The sequence below is a fragment of the Ambystoma mexicanum genome, chromosome 9, assembly GCF_040938575.1.
Source record: "Ambystoma mexicanum isolate Mex_15411 chromosome 9, UKY_AmexF1_1, whole genome shotgun sequence".
Lineage (NCBI taxonomy): Eukaryota > Metazoa > Chordata > Amphibia > Caudata > Ambystomatidae > Ambystoma > Ambystoma mexicanum.
This window is the reverse complement of record NC_090931.1, coordinates 1442591276-1442615029: the sequence shown is the minus strand read 5'-3', so window position 1 is coordinate 1442615029 and position 23754 is coordinate 1442591276. Positions and strand designations below refer to the sequence as shown.

Below are 23754 nucleotides of genomic sequence, written 5' to 3'. Positions count from 1 at the left end.
CCAACTAATTTCACTCTATGCTGATGATACCCTATTATATATCAAGAAACCCGAGGTAAATCTGACACCTATAATGGAAGAAATACAGGAGTTTGCAGCATATTCTGGTTATACTATAAATAGGACCAAATCTGAGATCTTTCCACTCACCCCATCCACTGTTAGGCCCCCCTCCACCGCGGAACTGGGATGGTCAGAGCACCGCATTAGATACTTGGGGGTTGTGGTATCTAGAGATAAACACACGTTATACACAGACAATCATGAAGCAGCTCTCCGCCAGATAAGTACGAAACTCCAGATTTGGGGCCACCTCCCACTCTCGTTGGCAGGCAGAATCGCGGTCCTTAAAATGGTCATCCTTCCCAAACTACTCTACCTTTTTGTTAACGTCCCCATATGGCCGGGCAGAATCTTTTTCGCCAAGCTTCGTACCTTATCTGTCTCATTCGTCTGGGGTGAGAAAACGGCCAGAATAAGCTGGGAGAAAATGGTTGAACCATACTCCATGGGAGGAATATCGGCCCCGGACTTCGAGTTATATTATTATGTTTCCCAGGCACAGTTTGCTAGATACTGGTACGACTCCCTAGAGGATACACCACATGCCTTACTGGAAGAGCGTACCACATATCCCACAAACATTAAATCAGTTCTTTTCGACACCAAACACAGAGACACCTGTGACTATAACCCCGTGAGCTCCACTATAAGGGCATGGGAGGCGATATTCAAGAGGCTGAAGATTGAGACACCCTACAACCCGGATGTCCCCCTTTGGAACTTTCCGGGCTTGCCCCCCACTCATGATACCACTATACGAGATTCATGGGACCCAGGCGGGGAAATGAAGGTTGGCGATATGTTTGTGGAGGGGAAGTTTGTTGAACTGCAACTGCTACTGAGAGCACTGGGTGATGGACCCCTTAAAACTCTCCAATACTACCGTATTAAATCAGCCTTTGGTAGGAGATGGCAGACGTTCCCAGACGAACCGTATGTCCATCCTTGTGTGCAGTTGATCACAGCTACGAATGGCTTGGGGATCTCCAAATTATACAACGCAATACAGGCCCATACCCCTACACTCAATCGAGTGCGAGAGAAATGGGAGGCAGACCTGCAGGCACCAATTGAAGATGACAAATGGGCAAGATATTGCAGGCTTACTAAAAACATCTCACTTAATTCTGGCTTGAGATTAATTCAATTCAAGATCCTAAATAGATTACACTATACACCCTCCAAGGTAGCTAGGTTTGTTCCTGGGGCCTCCAGCTCCTGCCCAAAATGTGATTCACTTCGGGCGGATGCCTTCCATATGTACTGGAACTGTCCGGCTGTTGCGGGGTTCTGGGGAGAAGTTGCTAAACTATTGGAAGATGTAATACAAATTCCCCCGGTTATGACTCCTCAGAAATATTTATTTGGCGACATTGGCAAATGCTCGGAAAAAATTCGAAGATTGTTTAATGTTATCTGTGCCATTGCCAAGAAGTGCATACTCCAGAAATGGAAGAGTCCCGCCCCGCCCAGTATGAAACAATTCTTGCAAGAACTTACACATGTGAACGAGTCAGAAGAACAATTTGTCATTACCCGACCTTCAATGTGTAGGCCCAAAGATATTTGGGGCCCCTTCAGGGTCTATCTGTGTAACATGACCGACAACGACAATGTACCATTGTAACGGACTGTTTTTGAACATAGCTAAATGTATTCTTGTCATCCATGTAAGCTCCCCTTTGTATTCCTCCATATGTGTTGTTCTTTCCCTTATTATTTCTCTTGTTGCTTCATTACTCCTTTGGAACATGATGCCGCTGTTCTTTTGTGACCATCAATAAAGAAAGTTTTAAAAAAAAAAGAATTTTGTCAGGGGAACTGCAGAGAACTTACACAAGTTAAAGCTCAATTTGTTCATTTGGCTCCCCAAATTGATCAGTTTTTCTTCCAGGATGCCTTCTATACGACCGGGTATTAAATCCTAAGTAAAGAACCTCCTTGCCTTTAGATATTACTTGACCTGACAGTTCCCAGGTGAAGGTTGTTTCCCTAGTCCGAGGACGTTTGAAGGCAATTATTTTGGATTTGGCAGGGTTTATCCTTAGGTTGTTAACCCTTGCAAACTCTCCCAAGGCATCCAACAATCTCTGCAGTCCTATGGGAGTGTAATCCAGGAGCACAATGTCATCTGTGTATGCTACCCAGTTAACCCTCTCCTTACCCACTATAGGACTAGCGAGACCCTTCCCCCCCACAAGCTATTGGCTAGATCTGCCATGTATAGATTAAAGAGCCTGGGAGCCACCATACATCCCTGTCTCACTCCATTATAAATGCAAATTCGAGTTGATTGGTTCCCCCTTGCATCCAGTCTTATCCTGAAAAAAAGACTTATTATGGAGCTCTATTATTATAGGTAGGAGTTATTTGGAGGGGGGGGGTCTCCATTCTGCTGTCAGTTTCAGCCATAACCGTTCTCTATTTACAGTATTGAAGGCCTTGGACAAATCGACCCCGGCCCCGAAAAGAGGCGGCCCGCCTTTCAGAAAGCTTTTGCTAGATGTTGTACTTCGGATCAGACTGTTGAGTGTGTTAGACAAGCCTGTCCTTATCCCAATTTGGTTTTTCAAAAGTATTCAATTTTTTTTATCCAACTTTTGAGATCTCTCAGCACCAAACCTGCAAATATCTTACTATATGCATCTAGAAGGGAGATCGATCCCCCTTCTTATATATTGGTATCACTAAAGCTTCCCTCCAGGAGCTCACAATCTCCTAAAAGAGAATATTTGACCATAGGTTCTCATCCGATTTGAAGATCTGATTGTTGAGACCATTTGGTCCTGAAGCCCTTGATCCCGAAGATTTCTTAATGGCCTCCTTTACCACTTCCACACTGAGATTTAGCCCCCACCTTCCCCTGTCCTGACTAGACTCTGCAAAGTCTCCCAGAGGTCCAGATAGGGTAGAAAAATGCTTCACCCCTACTGACTCCTGTATGATGTTGCTTTGTGTAATCATCTGTCTCTGTTCTCTCCGCCTCCAAGTTGCTCGTAACAAGGGCTTGGATCATGAGATTCAGCCCACGATCTGAGCCACCGGACTGGCTGACTCCCCCGCCCTAGGTGCTAATAAGATTTAGTGTTGACAAATGCTGTAAGGTTGTCATTCATAGCTCCTTAAAAGATACTTTTGAAACATATAACCAAGGAAAGGACTGCAAAGCATAAATAAAGATCTTAATAGGGACGACCTGAATTTGGAGAGAAGAAGGGTTATTCAAAAATACACTGGCTGGTCGAAGACATATTCTACAATACATTTATGGTGAACAGATGCAGAGATCCCTGGGGAACCAAAGTTCCAGAGATTTCTTGGCTATAGTACAATGTTTTCTGTTGGGTGTACTCCACTGCCCTAACGAGGAAGGAAAGGTAAGTTCAAAGTTGACGTGAATTCCAGTTAGGGTGATTTCCCCCTGAAAGAAGAAAAGTACTAATTGAAAGACCAGGATTACGAAATTGTATAAAAACCAAAAGTGCTTCCTATTTTTCAATTTGTTGGCTTGACTTATCTAGGAGCTCTGCTCGGGGAAAAGGTAATTCAGTCCAAATGTAAAATTGAGCTTCATCCAGCTGACAATAAAAATAAAATAGAATGATTGGCGTGATTCTATAAGTTTGCTGCGTCTCTATTTTCTATTCTTTACATATTATACCATGCTTCTCTTTCAGGCTTTCCCTCCAATGCTGGAAGGAAAAGACCAGTACAGGATATTTACATGTGCTTATTATTACCAACAGATATATACATATGAGCTCAGACACTGGTCTCTCTGTGGCATGAATACCCAGTTGGTATGCAATAAAATGTTTTTATTAAAAAAGAATCAATCTCGGAGGTTCTGATAACCATCTCAATCAACATAAACAAAACACACCTTTGGTTGATTCACCTTCTTTCAATAAAAATACTATAGAATTGTTTGCAATTGTATCTTACTCCTTTAAAACATTTCGTTCTGTTGCATTTGTAATGCCTAAAGTGTGGTGCTAAATGTAATCTCCAATACCACTTGCTGAGACTTACATTTCTACATCAGTCATATATGCGGTTGCCATATCTTTGTTTACCTATTGGTCAATTCTGTTAATAAAAAATGGCCCTACATAATTGGGCCCTAACTTGGTTTTATTACCTCATCAGACACTTGAGGTTAGCCCGGTTTCTTTTCTACTGTTAACTTATTTGATTAAAACAATCTATCCTACTCCTTCTCTTTTTAGTTCCTCATCATATGTTCCATCTTGCTTGGCCTAATTGGTCCATAAGATTAGGAAAGGGACTTTTCACAATCTGGGCTTTTCCTGACTGCGCCAGCAAGATTGAAAAATAATCTTTTGTGCTATTTAATTTATCAATGTAAAGATTACTTTTGCCTGCTAGGCTTTTCTCCATATTTCAAAAACCTTAATATATGTATGTAACTTATTCTCAATAAGCAACCCCTGTCTAAATGCTAAAAATAGTGTGTATGTGTGCACATAGAACGCATAGCTTTTTAGGCCCAGTTATTACACTTTATTGATGCTATATTTATTTAGTGAATACATAACTACTTGAGGCCTTGCGTTGGCGCTTCAATAATGACATATGCACCTGTAGTGAATGCATAAGCTCAGTACATTACTCTCTATATAAACTCTATTGTTCTAAACTGGTTTTTGCCAATCTATATGTGGAAGTATGCATCCCAGGTGTCCATGTATGCTATACACAATTTTAATCACCTATATAATATATGTATAAGGAAGGCATGATATCAAACAGTAAGACAGACACAAGTGATCACAGTTCAAGGGTGTTTACTGAACTTCAATTAGGTTTGGAAAACGCCTATCTAATCCTAAATCTAAAGATGGACGCAAGCTACGACCATCAAATAATAATAACGCAGTCCTAGTCGAGTCTGTCAAAATAAAAGGGCCTATACTAATAAACCCATTTCCAATTCTTCTAATAAACCTATTGCCAATCCTTCCTTCTAAATAAAAATAGTGTGGGAAACAATGTTATGCAAATGAAAAGTGTCCAAGAAATGATATTCAAGCCATTGGCTTCCCTTCCCCACCTTTTCATCACGAGACAAGGTGGTGCACTCAAGCTTAGCACACTCTCTGGTTTCTCTAGCACGAGGACGCAGTTAAAAACTTCAACATCAGGGCCATCTGTGCCAAAGTCTCTTTGCCATTCAAAGTCTCTTATTTCAGAGGGCCTGATGCAAAACGACAAACATTAAAGTTCCTTTCGTCTTAGGATATGACAACTTCTCGGGTGATTTACTGTTCACACCGAGTCCCCCACTGCTGAGCTCAGACCCACTTTGACACGAAATCTTGAATTGGTCTAACTCCAACGGGCTCGGACCAAATTTTTCTACTTCATCAAAATCAAAGACTTTCGAATGTGCACAGGATTTTGCTTGACCCGTCGGAGGACCACTTTGATTCACAATTACTCGTTCTCGATGTGATGTTTTTCTCAGTTCACTTTTGCCACTTCTCAGCTGGATACCTTGCAGAGACCTTCGATTGAGCACCCACGCGGTGCCGGACCACTCTGTCAAAAGTATTGTATCTTGCTTTGAAAGTTCAATCACTCATCAGCAGTTCAACTTTACCTGCGTCTCTTATCACACGCAGTTTAACAATGTTCGTTCCAGCACTCCCCATACAATGTTGCTGGTTGCAACCTTGTCTTCAACACAGCCGGTCTTGTAGCGGTCTCCCCAACTAAGTGGTTGTGTTGATTCACTGACGCTGCTTTGTTCTTGGAGCCAAAGACGGTACCACGGCGGCTGGCACTTCTCCCCGCCTTCATTATTGACGAGGGAGGGCCCCGGGTATCTCCGGCACACAATGCAGGATTTTTCAGCCTGGTTTCCTGGTCTTATGCTTTCTATTCTTGAGGCTTCTGGAAAATAACTTGTCGAAAAGGTCAAGGGAATTTCCCTCATTGCAATCCCCTTCTGTTTTGCCATCTTTCCTCTCTCGTTCAGCTGATGTCTCAAAACTGCTGTTTCCTCGTCTGCTTTGCTTCGCTCAGAGTGTTCTCTCATGGTCCACCTTTTATCCATGTGGGGAAGCTTAATGGAAGTCAGGTGTGTGTGTAATGGTCAGTAATTGCCTGAACTCGCTGGACCATTGTATTGGGACATGTCAGGTGTACTGCTCGGGTGTTAGTCTGTTTTCTCTCATTTCTGGCTGTCTGTGAGAAAGTGTTTGTGTTGTAAAAAGGGGGTGGAGAGTGTGGAGTTAATAAATATCTTACCTGGTAGGATGGGGTAAAGGTTTTACAGGAAAGGGGATACCACGTCCTCACCACCCGGTGTCCCACTCCCTGAAGACCCCTCACCCAAGTGATCCTCCCGCACTGGTCCACCCCTAGGAACTGGATCCAAAAGCGATGGCCGTGTCCTGGACACCTGGATGAAAGATCCCCGGAGACTAGTGGGTGAAACACCTTCTGGTTTCTCACATACCTGCGCTTATTGACTGAATGCTGAGGTTTCAAAAGGTATGTATACCCTATAAATAGCCAAATAACCTGACACCATAGATAGTTTACATTATAAAAAAAATGCCAAGTGATAATATATCCCAAATGACACTAAATAGTATGGGCTATAACACTTGGAAAATAAGATAATGCTCTCAGCAAACAAAGAACTAGAAAATTATAACGAATATGGAAGTTTTATCAATTGCGATCTTTGGTCCAAGATGGTGATGAGCTAGTCTATTGCATGATTCCTCCTCTCAGCATTGTCCGTATGCCTGCTCAGTCTGGTGTTATGCTTCAGGAATGGTAAATGGAAAGCAGTGACAGCCAGTTTTATGAATGTTTGACTATGCAGTGAGTCCGGTCATGTTTGATTTATTCAGAAGGCCCACACTGCTCCGGGAGGACGGTGCACATTGCAGAGTAATCCAAGATTGCCTTACAGAGGAAGAAAAAGCGAAGGAGCATGAGAAGCAAAGTGTGGTTTGTTCACGATAAGAAAGGAGACACAGTAGATTAATCAGAAGAGTGACCAATGCAGGATAGCTACTGGGGGGAGCTGCACAGGTGCCTGGTGCATAATATGCATTTCATTGTGATAGGTATCTGTAGTGGGGGAGAGGAGTTGAAGAGGACCATAGAGGTTGATGAAGAAATTATCTCTCTGAAGTGTTTGGTAATTGAAGAAAAGGATTTCCTATTGAGACTTTTCTCTTCATATTATTTACACTACAAAATCAATTAAGAAATGCAAATGTTTAATTTTGCTTGCCTTTGTTGCTTTCTGTTATTTCAATTTATTTCATCTTCTATTGAAGGTTGTAAAGTTTCATTACAGGCTATTATTGATTGGCCAAATTCACACCTTGCCTCCAGTCATAAACCATTTACATAACATTTTGAAACGTTTGCAAGCCCTCTACTGAGAGGGAATACCACCAAATAACCTGTTCTCTGGGGTGGTCACCAAACAGGAGGGACTAGAGTCATGTTTTGTCTTGCTGAACCATACCAAAGAGGAAGTGTCTTTTTGCACATCAGACTGTTTCCACCCACAAGGGCGGTCTAGCACCTAAATGGTAGGCAGTTCTCAGCTCTGTATCAGCAAGCCCAGACATGTGTTTCTGCCTCATTGGGTGTCATCAATGAGGTGTGGCTGTGGTCCTGTCTCTCTAGGAGGAGCGAGAAAGGGGCCCAGGTCTGGATTCCTCTTGGGATGAACCCCCAAGCTTTTCAAAATGTGCAAAAAAATGGGATCCCCTGTACGGAGAACAAACCCTGCCAAATAACCTATTTTATGGGATGGTTGCACGCTGGGGGTTCGCACTGATGGGACTCGGCAACGAAGATTTGTGTAGACGTTAAAAACCAACCCGCAAAGGGACCGGGGTGCTAATTACGGTACCGCAATTTGCGGTACCGTAATTAGGGCCTTCCCCATTCCCAATATGCCCTATGGGGCCAAAATGGGAATGGGGAAGGGCAATGGAGGAAGGAGGAATTACTGCCTTCCCAACCTTGGAATAGGGCGGTAATTCTCCTTTCCTCCAAGGCGGTACCGATAAATTACCGGCTTGAACCATGGCGCTAATAGCGCCATGGTTTACCACCTACCGTGTAATGAGGCCCATAGTGAGCTAAAACACGATTACAACTGCTAGTATGGAACATTCATTTGAGCACGTTTTTGTCTGTGTTCAATCTCGTTAGACGGGTTCCTACATATTTCCAAATTACATAAATATATTACATTAAAAAAAAACACTGTCTAAGCTCCAATCTCTTAAGCCATCGATGTATTTGTACATGTCCAACTGGCCAGTCCTTAAAGGCAATTACAATATTTGAGTATTTAAATGTGCACTGTGAATGATGTAAATCTCTCCTATACCCACTATCAGCACATTGACCTCACCCGCTTAAAGAGGTGGTGTTCAGGTCCTATGATCTCCATATTGCACATTACTTCCACGTCTGTAAGGTGCACTTCTCTGTTGTTCTTGCAGGTGAATGCTCCCTTCCATATCGAGAGAGAAAAGCCAACACCGTCGCTCCGCCATGTCTTCTCGTGCAACATGATGCAGGCGGTGATTCCACCCCATGCAAGCCTAAAGATTCCCTTTTCCTTCCGGCCTCAGGATGTCGGCGTGGAGAGTGTGGATTACTTCTCTGTGATTCCCATTGGCAACATCACCAAAACTGTTCTGAAGGTGACGGGATGGTGTCAAGGTAGGTGGGGCGAGGTGACTGTGCCTGTGGAAGTCCGACCTTACAGTCTGAGGAGAAAGAGACCCGATATAAAGAGTCTGCTTGGGGCTTGCAGGTTCATAGAATATGCGACTGATGCTATTCTGCTGAGGTATTGGTTGAAAGGAAATTGGCTTCTCCACATGCAGCCTTTATTCTCTGGGGTGCTGGCGCAAATCAATGTAGACGAGAGTAAATGTGAAATGATGTGCCATTGGAATGGTGTATAATTTTACTAAAACTCTACTATCTTTGGCGTAAATAAAAATGACTTTTGTGAATTCCTTCTATAAGTGTTGTCTGTGGGAAGATAAAAGTAGTGGTGCTGTTGTCCCTCATCATGGTAGGAGTGCTCTCAAATGGGTTCACGCCACTTCTGAATCATCATTCCAATGTTGTGGCTTCTGAACCTCCAGTGAAAAATGTAACCTGTCTTCTCCTAGCATTCTTCAATTTCACTCGTCCATGTTCGGCATGGCATCTACTAGATTATTTCACGAAGGACATGGCACACGTCTTCGTGTCGTTGTTTTGATGGATCCACTCTCACCGACAGTCACAGTTGTAAACCTATTCAAGTACCTCTGAGAACCGCTGACTTTCTCCATCTTTCTCATCTCTGTCCTTCAACTTTAGCACTCCAAGAATGTTTGGCTAGTCACTTGTCTGCTCACAATGAAAAGTGGGTTGAATACTGGATTTCGTACCTTCAGAACAGTAATTTCCTTCTAAGATTGTCATTGTTGGAGTAGTCACATCAAATGGCAATAATTGCAGATGTGCCCTTTCCACAATTGAGTGTGCACGCAATACCTTGCTTTGTCAAGGCCTTCCAACATGCCATAATTAGTGCTCCAAAACCACTTATCAAAAGACTGGGCTGCCATAAAACCCTGCAAATCTGTTTTCCTTTATCAGGGAACAAATCTGACTCTATTTTGACAACACCTTGTGGGAATGTTATTTATACGAAACTCTTGTTCTCCAGCATGGGGTCTGGCATGGATTCACATGCTCATGAATGTTCCCCGTCGTCAGGCCGGGAATCCTCGGTATAGAAAAAAATCAGTATCAGTTTCGTTTCTGATCTGTCTTTCTTAGTAGTAACCAATCACTGGTCTCTGGGTCATACCGCCCCCAGCCAATGACTGCCCTCTCCCTAAGCCCCGCCTCTGGCAGCCATCCTCAGATTTTTACAACACGTTCAAGTGTTGGGAGTCCTCATGCTGTAGCTCTCGAGCTTTTGATGCGTTTTCGTGCTTTTTCAGGAGATTTTTCTCATTTTTCGGTTAAATAGAGCCTCAAGCTCCACCGTTTCTACATCCGATCAACGGGGATCCATTTCGGAGTTTTCTACGCCCCTCAAGGGTGAAGTTTTCGTCGAGTTACGCTTTTGGAGGATTCCAGAAGTTCCGAGGCCTACCCCGGACATGGCCTAGGAGAAAGGAAGCTCGACGCCCGGGAAGCTGTTCAGGACCTGCCCTGGATGCCAGCTTCAGAATGTTTTCAAGGAGGACGAGCATTCGTTATGCCTCTACTGTCTCCATGAGGACAAGACGCACACGGAGAAGGACTGTGCGTTTTGTGGGAACATGTCGGAGATGACCATGAAGGATCGCCACCTCCGTCTTGCCAACTGGCTGGATGGGAAGAGCCCGTCAGGCGAGAAGAAGAAAAAGAAGTCAGAGCGGTCTTCTAAGTCCTCTGAGGGCGCCCCGGCGACGGGGGCCCAACAAAAGGCTAAGCACCGCGAGTCCACGGGCACCGGGAGCGCCTAACGGTCGGGCTCCTTGGCTGCCAGGCAGGACGCACCCTCCCCGGCGCCATCAACCACGAGCCAACGCTCTGGCTCGGGTAATAGGAAGTCTGAGAACCCGGCGAAGCTTCTGGAGAGGCCTTGGTCGATCTCGAAGATTCCGGCAGAGGGGGAGCGAGGCTCGGACCCTCCCCCCAAGGTGAAGGCCCCAGGCGTCCAGAAGGTGGCGATGGCCTTAATTCACCCTGCTAAGACCTTGATTGAGGATGTCGCCGCGGCCCTGGCTCAGCCTGTGGAGGCGCCCTCAAGACCCAGAGTCTCCCTGCCACCGCGGAGGGAGTCGTCTTTCAGGCCCATTGAGAAGACCCCCACGAAGTCCTCGTTGGAAAAGGTGGGGGAGGGGCTGGTGGCCATCGTGGATACGGACACGACCTCTGAAGAAGAGCTCATCGAAGTCGTGGAAGAGGCTTAGCCCATCTGGAGGGATCCCGACGAGGGCGACGACGAGAGCGACGGTGTCGCCGACAAGGCTCCTCAAGAGCCCTCGCGCCCGTCGTTTCCGGCGCCGCAGGACACTTCGGCGGCCATTTTGTCAGCGATTCAGTCCTTATGCTCGGAGATAAGGACAAGGTTGCCCCTTCCCCCGATGGAGGTACCTGAGCCAGGCCCGCCGGGGGAACCGGAGCCAGGACCTTCGGAGAGTCCACCGCATAAGAGGAGGAGGACGCATCTTACGCCACCTCTCCCACCTCTGCGGCCTGCTCTGCCTTCCCCCCGGTCTAACAGGTACAGAGGACGACGGAGGCGACGACGGGACGTGTCCCCCATCGCACCCTGCTCGGGCGTCCCCGCCCGACGAGATTGGATCCTTTCATGCCATGATTTCCAGGGCATCCGAGCTTTTCCAGCTCTGCCAGGAAGAAAAGAAGAAAGAAGGGTTCCTTTACTAACGGCGCAAGGCTAAAAGGAAGACGATCCTCGCCGTACCGCTTCTTGTTGACATCTGGGATGAGGGGCTCGCCCTCCTCAAGAACCCTGCCACAGCGCCGGCAAAGAGGGACCGGTACGAGAAGAAGTACTGGGTCCCCGACGCTGCCCCCTTGTGCCTTCGGGCGCAACCTACCCCGGATTCGGTCGTCTCGGCGGCGGCAAAGAAGAAAGCTGGGGGGGCATCGGGCTCGACATCAACTTCCCCGCCGGACGGCGAGGGCAGGAAGTTGGACACAATGGGACGACGGATCATCTCATCCGCAGCGACGACTATCAATGCGGCCAACGCCCTGGCTATCGTAGCCCGCTACGACAGGGAGTTGTGGTTCAAAATCGCCCCTCTGTTAGACTTCCTTCCGGACGCCAAAAGGGCTGAAGCCCTTGAAATCCTACAGGAGGGGGAGATTGCTTCAGACCACGCCATCACGGTGGCAACGGACATCGCCGACACCGGTTTCCGTCAGTTGGGCAACGGCGTTTGCTTGAGACGACGAGGATGGCTCAAGGCCACGGATTTCCGCCAGGACGTACAAACCAAGGTTTTGGACATGCCCTTCGACGGGAACAACCTGTTTGGGAAGGCGGTTGATGAGTCCCTTCAGGCCATCAAGACGGACACAGAGACTGCCCGGGCACTGGGAGTGCTCCAACAACGACGGCCGTCCTTTCGGAGCTCCGGAGGCAGACAAGGTGCCTCCAAAGGATCCGGCAGTGGCTCCTCCACTTACCGCCACGCGGCAAGATCTTCGTCCCAGGTAGCCTAGAGGGGACGCGGCAAGTCAGGTGGTGCCCGTCGTCGTCGACAGGGAGGTCAAGGAGGCAAGACGGCCTCCAAACAAGATTGAACCGACCGTGGGGTCGGGCCCCCGCCGAAGCACCCCGGTGGGAGGCCGGCTGGTGAGGTTCGTCAGCGTGTGGGAGTCCATCTCCACCGACCGCTGGGTGCTGGACGCCCTGGCCCAAGGGCACGCCCTCGAGTTTCAGAAGAAGTGCCCTCGTGTTCCACCCGTGGCCAGGAAGGAAAATCGCATCCCTCAACTACTGTTGGAAGTAAGGGCGATGCTCAAGAAGGGTGCCATCGAGCTCGTCCCAAAGAGGCTTCGGGGCTCTGGAGTTTACTCAAGGTACTTCCTCGTAAAAAAGAAGACAGGAGGATGGCGCCCCATCCTGGACCTACGACGACTTAACAAGTACATCAAGGCGCAGAAGTTCCGTATGGTCACCGTCCAGCACGTGCTGGGACAGCTGAAGGAGGGCGATTTCCTGTCGTCGTTGGACTTGGAGGATGCGTACTTCCACATCCCCATTCTAAAAAGACAGCAAAAGTTCCTCAGGTTCGTGGTCCAAGGGCGGCACTACCAGTTGAAGGCCCTCCCGTTCGGATTGACGTCCGCACCCAGGTTGTTCACCAAGTGCCTCGCACCGGTGGCGGCGCGGCTGCGCCTACAGGGGATCCACGTCTATCCCTACCTGGACGACTGGCTCATCCGGGCAAAGACGAGGGAACTCGCCGTGGAGCACACTGCGAAGACCGTCCAGCTGCTCACGGACCTGGGATTCTCCATCAACTTTCCAAAATCCCGCCTGGTTCCGTCGCAAGTCGCCCTGTTTCTGGGAGCCAAGCTCGACACAGTGGCGCGGCTGGCCTCGCCGTCGGAGGAAAGGACCAGGACCATTCTGGGCAAGGTGCAGCGTCTGCTGGTCACGGACATGGCCAGGGTAAGATCTATCAAGTCCCTCCTCGGGATGATGTCCTCTTGCATTTATCTGGTGCGCCTTTGCAGGCTGCGGATGCGCCCCTTCCAAGAGTTCCTTGACGCCCGCTGGGTCCAGTCGACGGGCAGCTTCGAGGACAGGATCCCTCTCAACGAGACGTTCCGTCAGGCGATCCGGTGGTGGGGTACCCGCTCCCATCTGGCGGCGGGCACGGACTTTCAGATCCCAGCTCACCAGGTGACGGTGACGGCGGACGCCTCCCTGGAAGGTTGGGGAGCGCACTCCGGAGATCTTCACGCGAGAGGCCTTTGGCTCCCAGAGGAGAAGTCACTCCACATCAACATTTTGGAGCTCCGCGCAGTGTTCTGGGCCCTCAGGTCCTTTCTTCCGTCTCTCAAGGGCAAGGTGTTGAGGATCTTCACCGACAACACCACCACGATGTTCTACATCCGGAAGCAGGGCGGGACCAGGTCCCCGGCCCTATCCAAGGAAGCCCAGGATCTGTGGCATTGGGACGTCGCCCAACGGATGTTTCTGGTGCCTCTTCATCTGGCAGGGATAAAAAACACGATCGCCGACTCACTCAGCAGGGAGCTGCGCTCGTGCCACGAGTGGGAGCTACACCAGGATCAAGTGGATCGACTCATCCGACGATGGGGCGAACCCCAAATCGATCTCTTCGCGCCGGCGATGAATTCCAAGTGCCGGTGGTTCGCCAGCAGGTTCCCCCAGCCGAGGATCATGGGCGATGCTTTCTCGTTCCCGTGGGACGGCCTATTTCTTTATGCATTTCCTCCGCTGCCGTTGCTGCTCCGGCTCATCAACCAGCTCAAGAGGTCCCGGTGCAAGATGATCCTCGTCGCACCGGCGTGGCCGAGACAGATCTGGTTCCCGGACCTTCTGGACTTGTCAACGTCCACACCAGTCAAGCTGCCGACCGACGCAGACCTTCTCTCCCGAGAAGGGGCGCCATTCTTCACCACAGCCCGGAGTTGCTGAACTTGCAGGCCTGGCTCCTGCAGCACTAGAGTTTGGAGGGTACGACATCCCGGCCGACTGCAGAGAGGTTCTTGCAAAGGCCAGGGCGTCCTCAACTCTCAAGTGCTGCGGACATAAATTGAAGAGGTTCTCTGTCTGGTGCCGTGCACAGAAGATTAACCCTCTGCGGATTACGGCCCCTCAAGTACTGCCGTACCTACTGTCACTGGCCAAAGCTGGACTGGCTCACGCCTCCATCAAAATACATCTGGCTGCAATCTCCCGATATACCAGGACTACGAGACGGGCGTCCTTGTGGTCTCATCGCCTGGTGAAAGAATTCATGAAGGGGCTATTCCGATCATTCCCGCCGGTGAAGGCTCCTGCCCCGACGTGGGAGCTCAATGTGGTGCTGACCAGGCTCATGGGGGCCCCATTCGAGCCTATGCATTCGGCGCCTTTGAAGTTCCTGTCATGGAAGACCGCTTTCCTCGTGGCCATCACCTCCGCGTGACGAGTGGGAGAGATCCAGGCCCTATCTTGCAAGCCTCCATACTTGACTTTTCATGAAACGAGGGTGGTGCTGAGGACGCACCCCTCCTTTATGCCCAAAGTGCCGTCGGACTTCTACCTCAACAAGCCCTTGGTGTTGCCAGTTTTCTTCCTGTCGCTTTCTTTGCCGGCCGAGAGGACTTTGCACTCGCTGGATGTAGCTAGAGCGCTGAAGTTCTACGTGGACCGCACAAAGAGTTTTCGGAAGACGTCACAGCTGTTTGTGAACTTTGGGACTGTGAATCAAGGGAAGGCTCTTTCGAAGACTTCCATTTCCAGATGGCTCTCCGGCTGCATCATGCACTGTCACCGGTTGGCAAACCGACCGCTGCCCGGCCGTCCGAGAGCCCATTCGACCAGAGCGATCGCTGCTACCACGGCGTTACTGTCTGGTGTGCCCCTGCTGGACATCTGCAGGGCTGCGACGTGGAGGTCGATGCACACCTTCACAAGATTGTACTGCGTCTATCGGGACTCCAGGGAGGAGTCCAGGGTCGGCCAAGCAGTGCTGCGCAACCTGTTCGCCTAAGGTGAGCCTGGTGAGAAGGTAAGGTTGAGTTGTTGTATTGCTTAATGTTGAGCCTGTTGCCACCTCCCGTGGTTGTGCATGTGTGTACTGCTATGTATTCTCTTATTCATGAGCATGTGAATCCATGCCAGACCCCATGCTGGAGAAGGAACAAGTTACTTACCTGTAACTGTTGTTCTCCAGCATGGGTCTGGCATGGATTCACATGTGAACCCTCCCGCCTACCCCTCTGCGGCTCTTCACTTGGTCATACTTCCACTTTACGTGCTACCAAATCTGAGGATGGCTGTCAGAGGCGGGGCTTAGGGAGAGGGCAGTCATTGGCTGGGGGCAGTATGACCCAGAGACCAGTGATTGGTTACTACTAAGAAAGACAGATCAGAAACGAAACTGATACTGATTTTTTTCTATACCGAGGATTCCCGGCCTGACGGGGAATATTCATGAGCATGTGAATCCATGCCAGACCTGGAGAACAACAGTTACAGGTTAGTAACTTGTTCCTTACAAACATAAGTAAACACTCCCTGTTCCCAAATTTGGTTATTTAATTGCCTCAAAAATATTTGGAGGACAGGTGAAAAGGTTAAATAGAGGGGACGGGAAGTGGGAGACCAATGTGGGCAATTTTGGCAAAACCCCCCAGTCAATGCAAACTGAAGGGATGTTAAAAAAAAAAAAAAAAAGAAGCTATTTCGAAGAACAATTTGTTGCACATGAATTTGTTAAAACAACTTGATACCCATTCTCTGGATATGGGTTACAAAAACATGCAGGGTAAAAAAAATCCCATGACATTAATTTCTATGTTTTTAGATTGTTGTCAGAATGTTAGATTGTTGTCTGATGGATAACTGCATATCTCTCGACAAGCCTAAATGTCAATGAGGAATAGGCCGTTTCTGTACATTTGGTCATGTGACAAGTGAGAATGAAACCAGCAAATCCTAAAACATTACTTTAAGGCTTTTTTTCAGGCCTGGTGCTAATGCGCTTAACAACAAGAAAGAAAAAACTATCTTCACATCCAGTTGCGGTCTATGATGGATGCTCTGTTAGAATAAGTGTGTTTCTTTTTAATCCATTAATACTCCTCTTTGTAATGATTTAGAAGTTCAGCCCTTGATTCTGACCACCAAATATAGAGCATGGACTGCCTTCTCCTCTCTAAAAGTAGCTCATCAGATGCTTCCTTATCAATCAGTGAGAAGGTCCTGTCTCGGACCTGTTCACGGTTCTCCATTATATCCAAGCATCTTTGAACTCAGCAGCTATTTCTTCAAGGCCGTCTGCATATTTTGTCAGAAGGAAGATTATCGTCTGCTAGGACAGGTTACAATCTCAGTTGGATGAGTTTCTGTAACTGCTTTTGATGTTCTTTTGTTGTTCGTTTGATTGTGCCTTGTTTTCTTCAGTTTGACTCCTTCTCTTCCCAGTATTCTTCAATTTCTGCAATCCCTGTGTGCAGGCTCTTTGTTCTGTGAAGTGCTATTAAAGCATGTTTTAAAGAAGAACAATGTGATTTTGGAACCTGCGTATTCTTATGAACCCAAACGCCTTTTGGATAGGGTTCGCCATTGCTGCGTTTGACATCTGCATGAAGGTTCGGTGAGATTCAGTTTTATCTGTAAGTAAAGCCTTTATAGTTCTTCATGGGAATAACCTTGTTCACAGGACAAATTTGGTTGGTCTTCGGAGAGTACTTTTTGATTTGCTTGAACTGCACATCTAGTAATTCGCCTTGTTAACTTCCTAATCCATGATGCCAGCTGAGCAGCTGAGCAAATGCTTTGGATAGTACATCTATCGGAAGAGAGACAATATGAGTATTTGTCAGGTGTTTCTGCCTCTTGGCTCTATTAATATAAAAGACTCTTTCTAAGAAATACATTCCCAGGGATACTTTCACTTGTATTCATTGCTGTTACCAAATGTTCTCTTTCAAGGCAACTAACAGAGCATTACCCAAGAGTGCCAGAACAGCCTTCTTGTGTAATGTTCCACTAGCCGAGATTTGAAAAGGGAAACTCGGTCCATACTTTCTGCAAACATGTTACACCTCCTTTATTCAGATACCAGGACTGACTTTCAATTATGAAAAACATCTGGGGGAAAATCCTCATTGGATAGCTTCTTCCCTGCTAGTGCCCTTGTTTCCAAGCTACTACTGCTTGGTGATCTTTTCAAAATGATCTGTTCACTAATGATTGCTAGAGAATGAACGGTTACTGTCCTGTTACTTTGTTGCTCTTTCCCTGCTTCCCTGCTTGTTGCAAACTTAGACCCTGTAGCAGGACAGGATGGTAAAGGGCATTTAAGGTGCAGCACAATACAGCTCAATTTAGAATGTGTCATCTCTGGTACACAAGCCCCCGCCCTTCAATTACCTGGATATCATGTTCCACTACATAACCGGCCGCAGTGGCACAACTGCCAGCCAGTTTTTGCACGTAGCGGTCGGGTCATGGAGCTATATGCTTCATGTCCTTTCTATTTTATTGATGTATGTGCCAGTTTCTACTATTTGCAGTTCCTGTCAGTGCTTTTCAACAGGGAGTACATATTCATATTGCAGGAGTGGCGGAGTGGGCAAATCTGAGGGTATAACCTAGAGTACTGTGAGAAACCAGAAGGTGTCTCACCCACTAGTCCCCGGGGACCTGTCATCCAGGTGGCCATGGCACGGCCATCACTTTTGGATCCAGATCCTGGGGGTGGACCAGTCCAGGAGAATCACTTGGGTGAGGGGTCTTCGGGAGTGGGAGTCGGACACCGGATGGTGCAACGTGTTATCCTCTTCCCTTGTCACACCTTTACCCCATCCTACCCGGTAGGATATTTAGGAACTCTACCCCCTACCCCTTTTCTAACACAAACCCTTTCTCACGGACAAGGGAAAACAGACTAACACCTGAGCTGTGTACTCGACGTGTCCCAATACTATGGTCAGGCGAAGTCAGGCAATTATCGACAATCACTCACACCGGAGTTCTGTTACACTTCCCCACATGGATAAAAGGCGGAGCATGAGAGCACACTTGGAGCGAGGCAAAGCACACAAGGAAACAGCAGTTTCAAGACGGCAGCTGAGCAAGAGGGGAAAGACAGCAAAAACCGAAGGGGATCGCAAGGATGGAAATTCCATTGAACTTTTCGACAAAGAACCATTATTTTCCATAGACCTCGAGAATAGAAAGTGTAAGGCCAGGAAACCAGGCTGAAGAATCCTGCATTGTGTGTCGGAGATACCCAGGGCCCTCCTGCGTCAGTTATCGAGGCAGGGAGAATCACCAGCCGCCGTTGTACTGTCCTGGGCTCCAAGAACAAAGAAGCATTAGTGAAGTCAACACAGCTGGTGTGTTGGGGATACCGATCCAAGACCGGTCTGTGTTGAAGCCAAGGTTGCAAGCAGCAACATTGTATGGCGAGCGCTGGAACGAACATTGTTAAAATGTGTGTGAGAAGAGCCACGAGTGAAGTTAAACTGCTGATGACGGATTGAACTTTAAAGCAAGCTACAAAACCTTTGACGGAGTGGTCAGGCACTGTGTGGGTGCCCAATCAAAGGTCTCTGTGAGGTATCCAGCTGAGAAGTGATCACAGTAGATACATTTGGTCCGAGCTTGGCAGACGGAGCCCAATTGAAAGAGAACAAATAAATCTGAATCAAAGTGGTCCTGCAACAGGTCAAGCAAAATCCTGCACACAGTCAAAAGTCTTCGACTTTAATGAAATAAGGAAAGTTTGGAAAAGTACGTGAATTTGGACCGAGCACGGTCGAGGGAGACCAATTGAAGGTTTTATGTTAAATTGGGTCTGAGCCCAGCGGGGGGGGGGACCCAAGGTGAACAGTAAAATAACTGTGATGTTGGATAAGTGAAATTCCTGAGATGAAAGGAACTTCACTGTTTTGTCATGTTGCATCAGGCTCTCTGAAATAAGAGTCTTTGAATGTCAAAGAGACTTTGTCACAGAAGGCCCTGATGTTGAGATATTAAACTGCATCCTTGCGCTAGAGAAGCCATAGAGTGTGCTAAGCTTGAGTGTGCCACCTTGTCCTGTGCTAAAAACCTGGGGAAGGGAAGCCAACGGCTTGAATATCCTGACATATCATTTCTTGAACACTTTTCTTTTGCATAACATTGTTTCCCACATTATTTGTATTTAGAAGTAAGGATTGGAAATATGTTTATTAGTATAGGCCCTTTTATTTTGTCAAGACACCACTAAGACTGCGTTAATAATTGCCCCCATGTGAGAAAGTGGCCTCACAAATGTCACTTTCCCCTGGGAATAATATCCAGGTTAACAAAGCCAGATGCAATCCATATAATCCTATCCCCAATCCAAGGCACCCACACCCTTTCAGAAAATCTAGTATGCAAGAAGTTCACCTTCCATAGTTTCTCTCTCTCACTCGAGGAAAAACTGGAGTGGATCCAGGAAACTGGACTACTGATTCAGGAAAATAGTATACACAACCCCTAATCAGTTCCCAGAAGCCAGGGAAGAATGGTGGAGGACATGTTTCAAGTACAGGCCGCCCTCACCCTGATGACAAATCAGATGGAGGACTACCTCTCTCATAATCACCTTCTCTTGCAGAAGGAAAACCCAGAATGAACTATGGATATGCAATGATGGATTCAGTATTAGGAGGATTATGGGAAAGTCCTCAATGCCCGACAGAAGTGCTTTACACCTATCAAAGAGGACAGTCATGGGACACTGATGCTCCTCTCCCATTTATCACTCACAGATGGGGAGAAATGCAGCCTTTTGCAGGACAACTACTAGACAAAAAGAAAGAATTCAGCCCGCCCCTCCCCCCTCCCCCCACATACGCACTCAGGGTAGACTTGAAGAGAGGAAAATGAAACTTTCCTCTACAGCTGCGTAGTCCTTTCCAAGCCTTAATCTTGGGAGTCTAAGGAGCATGTAATGAGAGAGAAGAGCCCATGGTTGCATCTCGCTGTGCCCATATAGAGATACTCATAGTTCTGCAGCAGAAGAGCTTAAGAGTGACTCAGTTTGTTGGGATCCCCGCTGAGCTGGTAAGAGACAACGAAGTATGCTTACTTTCACTGGGACACAGCAACCTCTACTTTCTGCCCCTTCTGAACATCTACCATTGTGTCAATGAGAGCCATTGGGGCATGCTCAAGTGGGGTGATGGAGCTGCCTGGCAATCGATTTGGCCCTCTTTATCCAATTCCTCTCAGTGAGGTATTGACCTGCTGTGCATGTACTAAGTGGTAACAAAATAGGCAATGTCAGAATCGGCATATCGCTAACTGCTTAAGATTGCCCCATGAAAGAATCCTAGACAGAGCCTCCAAGCCATGCGCATTTACACCATCTATTGTAAAACTGTTGGCTTTGTCAGTGCTTGTTTAACTCGTTGTTGGAATCCACCTTTACTCACACTGGACACATCGATTAGTCTAAAGGTTATGTATAGCATCCATATTATTATGGGGACATATAATTACGGATGCGGTCGAACGGAACACATCCAAAATTTTGCATGGACTAAAAGTCCGAAAAATGCTATCACCAAAGGTTCGAACCACCAAATGTTCGAACCTTTGGTGGTAGAATTATAGGTTAGTATAAAAAAAAGACTGCACGGGTGTCCCCCGCATTACCCCGCTCACTATACTGTGTGGTATAGTGAGCGGGGTGTTGCGGGGGGCACCCCCGCAGCACACCCGTGAAGAAAAAAAAAAATGCGGGGTGTGTCTCCCACAACATCCCGCTCACTATACTTTATAGTATAGTGAGCGGGGGTTGCGGGGGCAACCCCTGCAGCCCCCATAAAAAAAGAAAAGAAAAGGACCCTGCAGTGCCGGTTCCCGATGAGGGTGTGGGTGGGGGGTGTGGTATGGGTGTGTTGTTGGTGTGTTGTGGGTGTGTTTGTATGTGTGTTCGCATGAGAAAGGTGCAAACCTTTGGTAGTTCATACCTTTCTCTTGCGAACGTTCCGGCCGCGGTAAATTCAGCCGCGGCCGGATCACTTAGATTCTATAATTACATTTGCATTCCAAGACCATATGTGTTTCCACGTTATTTTACCCTCCATTTCTCCCCAAAAATTCTTTTGGTAGACCCATTTATTATTGTTCTAATGTATTCCTGTTGTGTGGTGTGTGAGGAAGCAAACACTCCATGTGGAATGTATTTAGTCTATTGGGTTCTGAGTTCTTAGCACAGCATTTGGAGAAGGAGCTGGGAGAAAGCTGTCTGTGCTGGGAGTCTCTGATGTTATCTCTTAATAAACCCCATGTTAAAGTGCTACTCGTGTGTTTGTGCCATTTTCTTGTCAATGGCGACAAGGATTTACATACTGTGAGAAGGAACTGTCACACTCACCTGGTCTCCACGGGGGCGATGCACGTGGCTGAAGAATGATGTCTGCATTGGCTTTGCACTGCTTACAGATTGGTGATTGCCTGCGTCTTCCCTTTGTTCTCACCTCAGGAGGCGCTTGCCTGTAATGCCGAAACAAGATTTTTGCCAACTGAGTGAAGCCAGATTGACTCCACCACCCTCCGAGTCCCTTCACTTCCACTGCTCACCTTGAGTTTTTAAAAGATGGTCTCTCCGTCCTGCAATCTCTAGCAGGGGCGTGTTATGCGCAGTCTTTCCCAAGATCTAGTTACTTCACTGATCCTGTTGGGGGTGCTGAATTTGAAGAGCCGGAGTAGCAGGTATGTCTCTATACCAATAGGTGCTTGGAATAGATGTTAAAAGTCTTCGTTGCCCAAGTGTTAATTGGCGTTTGCTCTTTTCTTTCAGACGCGGCTCGAGCGGTTTAGGATGAAGGATTGACTCTCCTTACGGTGTTGAGCAGGTTTCTTGCAGGTAAGTATAGCGCAATGTGAGGCGCGCTGGATATTTGAATGTCTTTTCTTTCCTGTGCACGGCTAACCTGCTTTGTCTTTTCTTGTCTGCAGGTGCGGCGCAACTCCAGGAAGAAGATGGAAGGACTGCTCGGTGAAACTCCTGGGGGATGCCGATCCCGGGTGAGTGATAAATGCCTGAATACCTCCTTCTCTGCTTCTTCTCTACAGGTGCGGCGGTCCGGGAATAAGCTGAAGGCGAGGCTGGAATGATAAACTGCAGGTAAGGCCCTCGATGCTTTATTAACTCCTGTTCTCCTCTTTTCCTTTCTACAGGTACCGATGGAATGAAGACTCTGGACGGGCGTGGTCGCAGTTCAGGAGCTGAGCAGAGACGGTGAGCGTTACGCTGCAGGAGTGCAGAATAACGCAAAGCGTGTTCTGTTGGTAGGGTGCGGTTTAAATAGCCCTGCAAGTAGTTCCAGGCAAGTAGTCCCTAGCCGTACCCTGCCACTTCAGGTAAAGTAGTCCCACAGCCACACCCTGCACAGAAGGTCTCAGCCTCACTAAGATGAGGATAAAATCCCACGAAGTTCAATACATACTATGAGCCTGGCACCAACGGCGCCAGGATTGAGTCCAGGAGATTCTAGGGCACTCCTTTGGGGCTTGATGAGCCCCAAAGGGTGCCATTACCCGGGATAGGCTTACCAGTTCCTGGGGTTTTGGAGCATGCACCATGACAGGAACGTAGACACCCGGCAGCATGTACAGCATCCATTCTCCCAATCAAGAGTTTCGGCTCCACCTGCACAGCGTTGACACGGAAGAGTACCAAATGTAGTTGACAGCCGGTGCAATTGTTGGGTAAGCTGTTGAACGGCGGAATCAAAGAAAACCCAAGTAAGGCCAGCTGCGACCCCTGCCGTAACTGTAGTGTTGCTGAAATATGCGCGAGAACAGCATATGCACAGGGCCTATTAGTCCACAGCAGTGCCTGGCCTGCGTGTCAGAGGGTTAACGCGCACACGCGACAGAAGGTTAGCATATGCACAAGACCTACAAGTGCACAACGGTGCCTGGCCTGCGCGTCAAAGGATTAATGTGCATGCGCGTACTACGTTTTTGTGCTTCTTAAAGGTGGTCAACAGCACACTGCTCCCAAGGAGCGTTAGCATTGCGCTCGTCTGACTTTTACCCAAAGGTTTTGCAGAGGTCCTATAAAAAAAACAAAAGGAAAAGGGTTAATTAACCTCTACAACACATTTGTATAGCATCGGAAACGGAGTGTAAAAAAATAAAAAAGGAGGTAAAATAATACACTAAGATGGCAATGCCAGGTGTACCTAGGCCGCCAGTCTTCATGGCTTCGCCGGGTCCAGTTAAGGTGAAATGGTCTCAGTGGAAAAAAGGGTTTATCCATTACATTAAAGCAGCATGTGGAAATTTGTACTCAATAGATATGAAGTTGTCGCTCCTGATGCACTTCCTTGGTCATAAAGGGCAATGCATATTGATATTGATATTTTATTTCTATCGCGCTCATACACAAGTGTTTGATGAATATATGATACATT

At 47.6% G+C, this 23754-nt stretch overlaps 1 protein-coding gene across 2 annotated transcripts in view; it reads left to right on the top strand.

Moving 5' to 3' along the window:
- Positions 1 to 23754, top strand: part of CFAP65 (cilia and flagella associated protein 65) — an 825303-nt gene that overhangs the window by 127270 nt on the left and 674279 nt on the right. For both annotated transcript variants that reach the window (XM_069616861.1, XM_069616860.1), the window contains exon 8: positions 8574 to 8796. In XM_069616861.1, coding sequence (XP_069472962.1) covers positions 8574 to 8796 — 223 coding nt within the window. The remainder of the gene's footprint in view (positions 1 to 8573; positions 8797 to 23754) is intronic.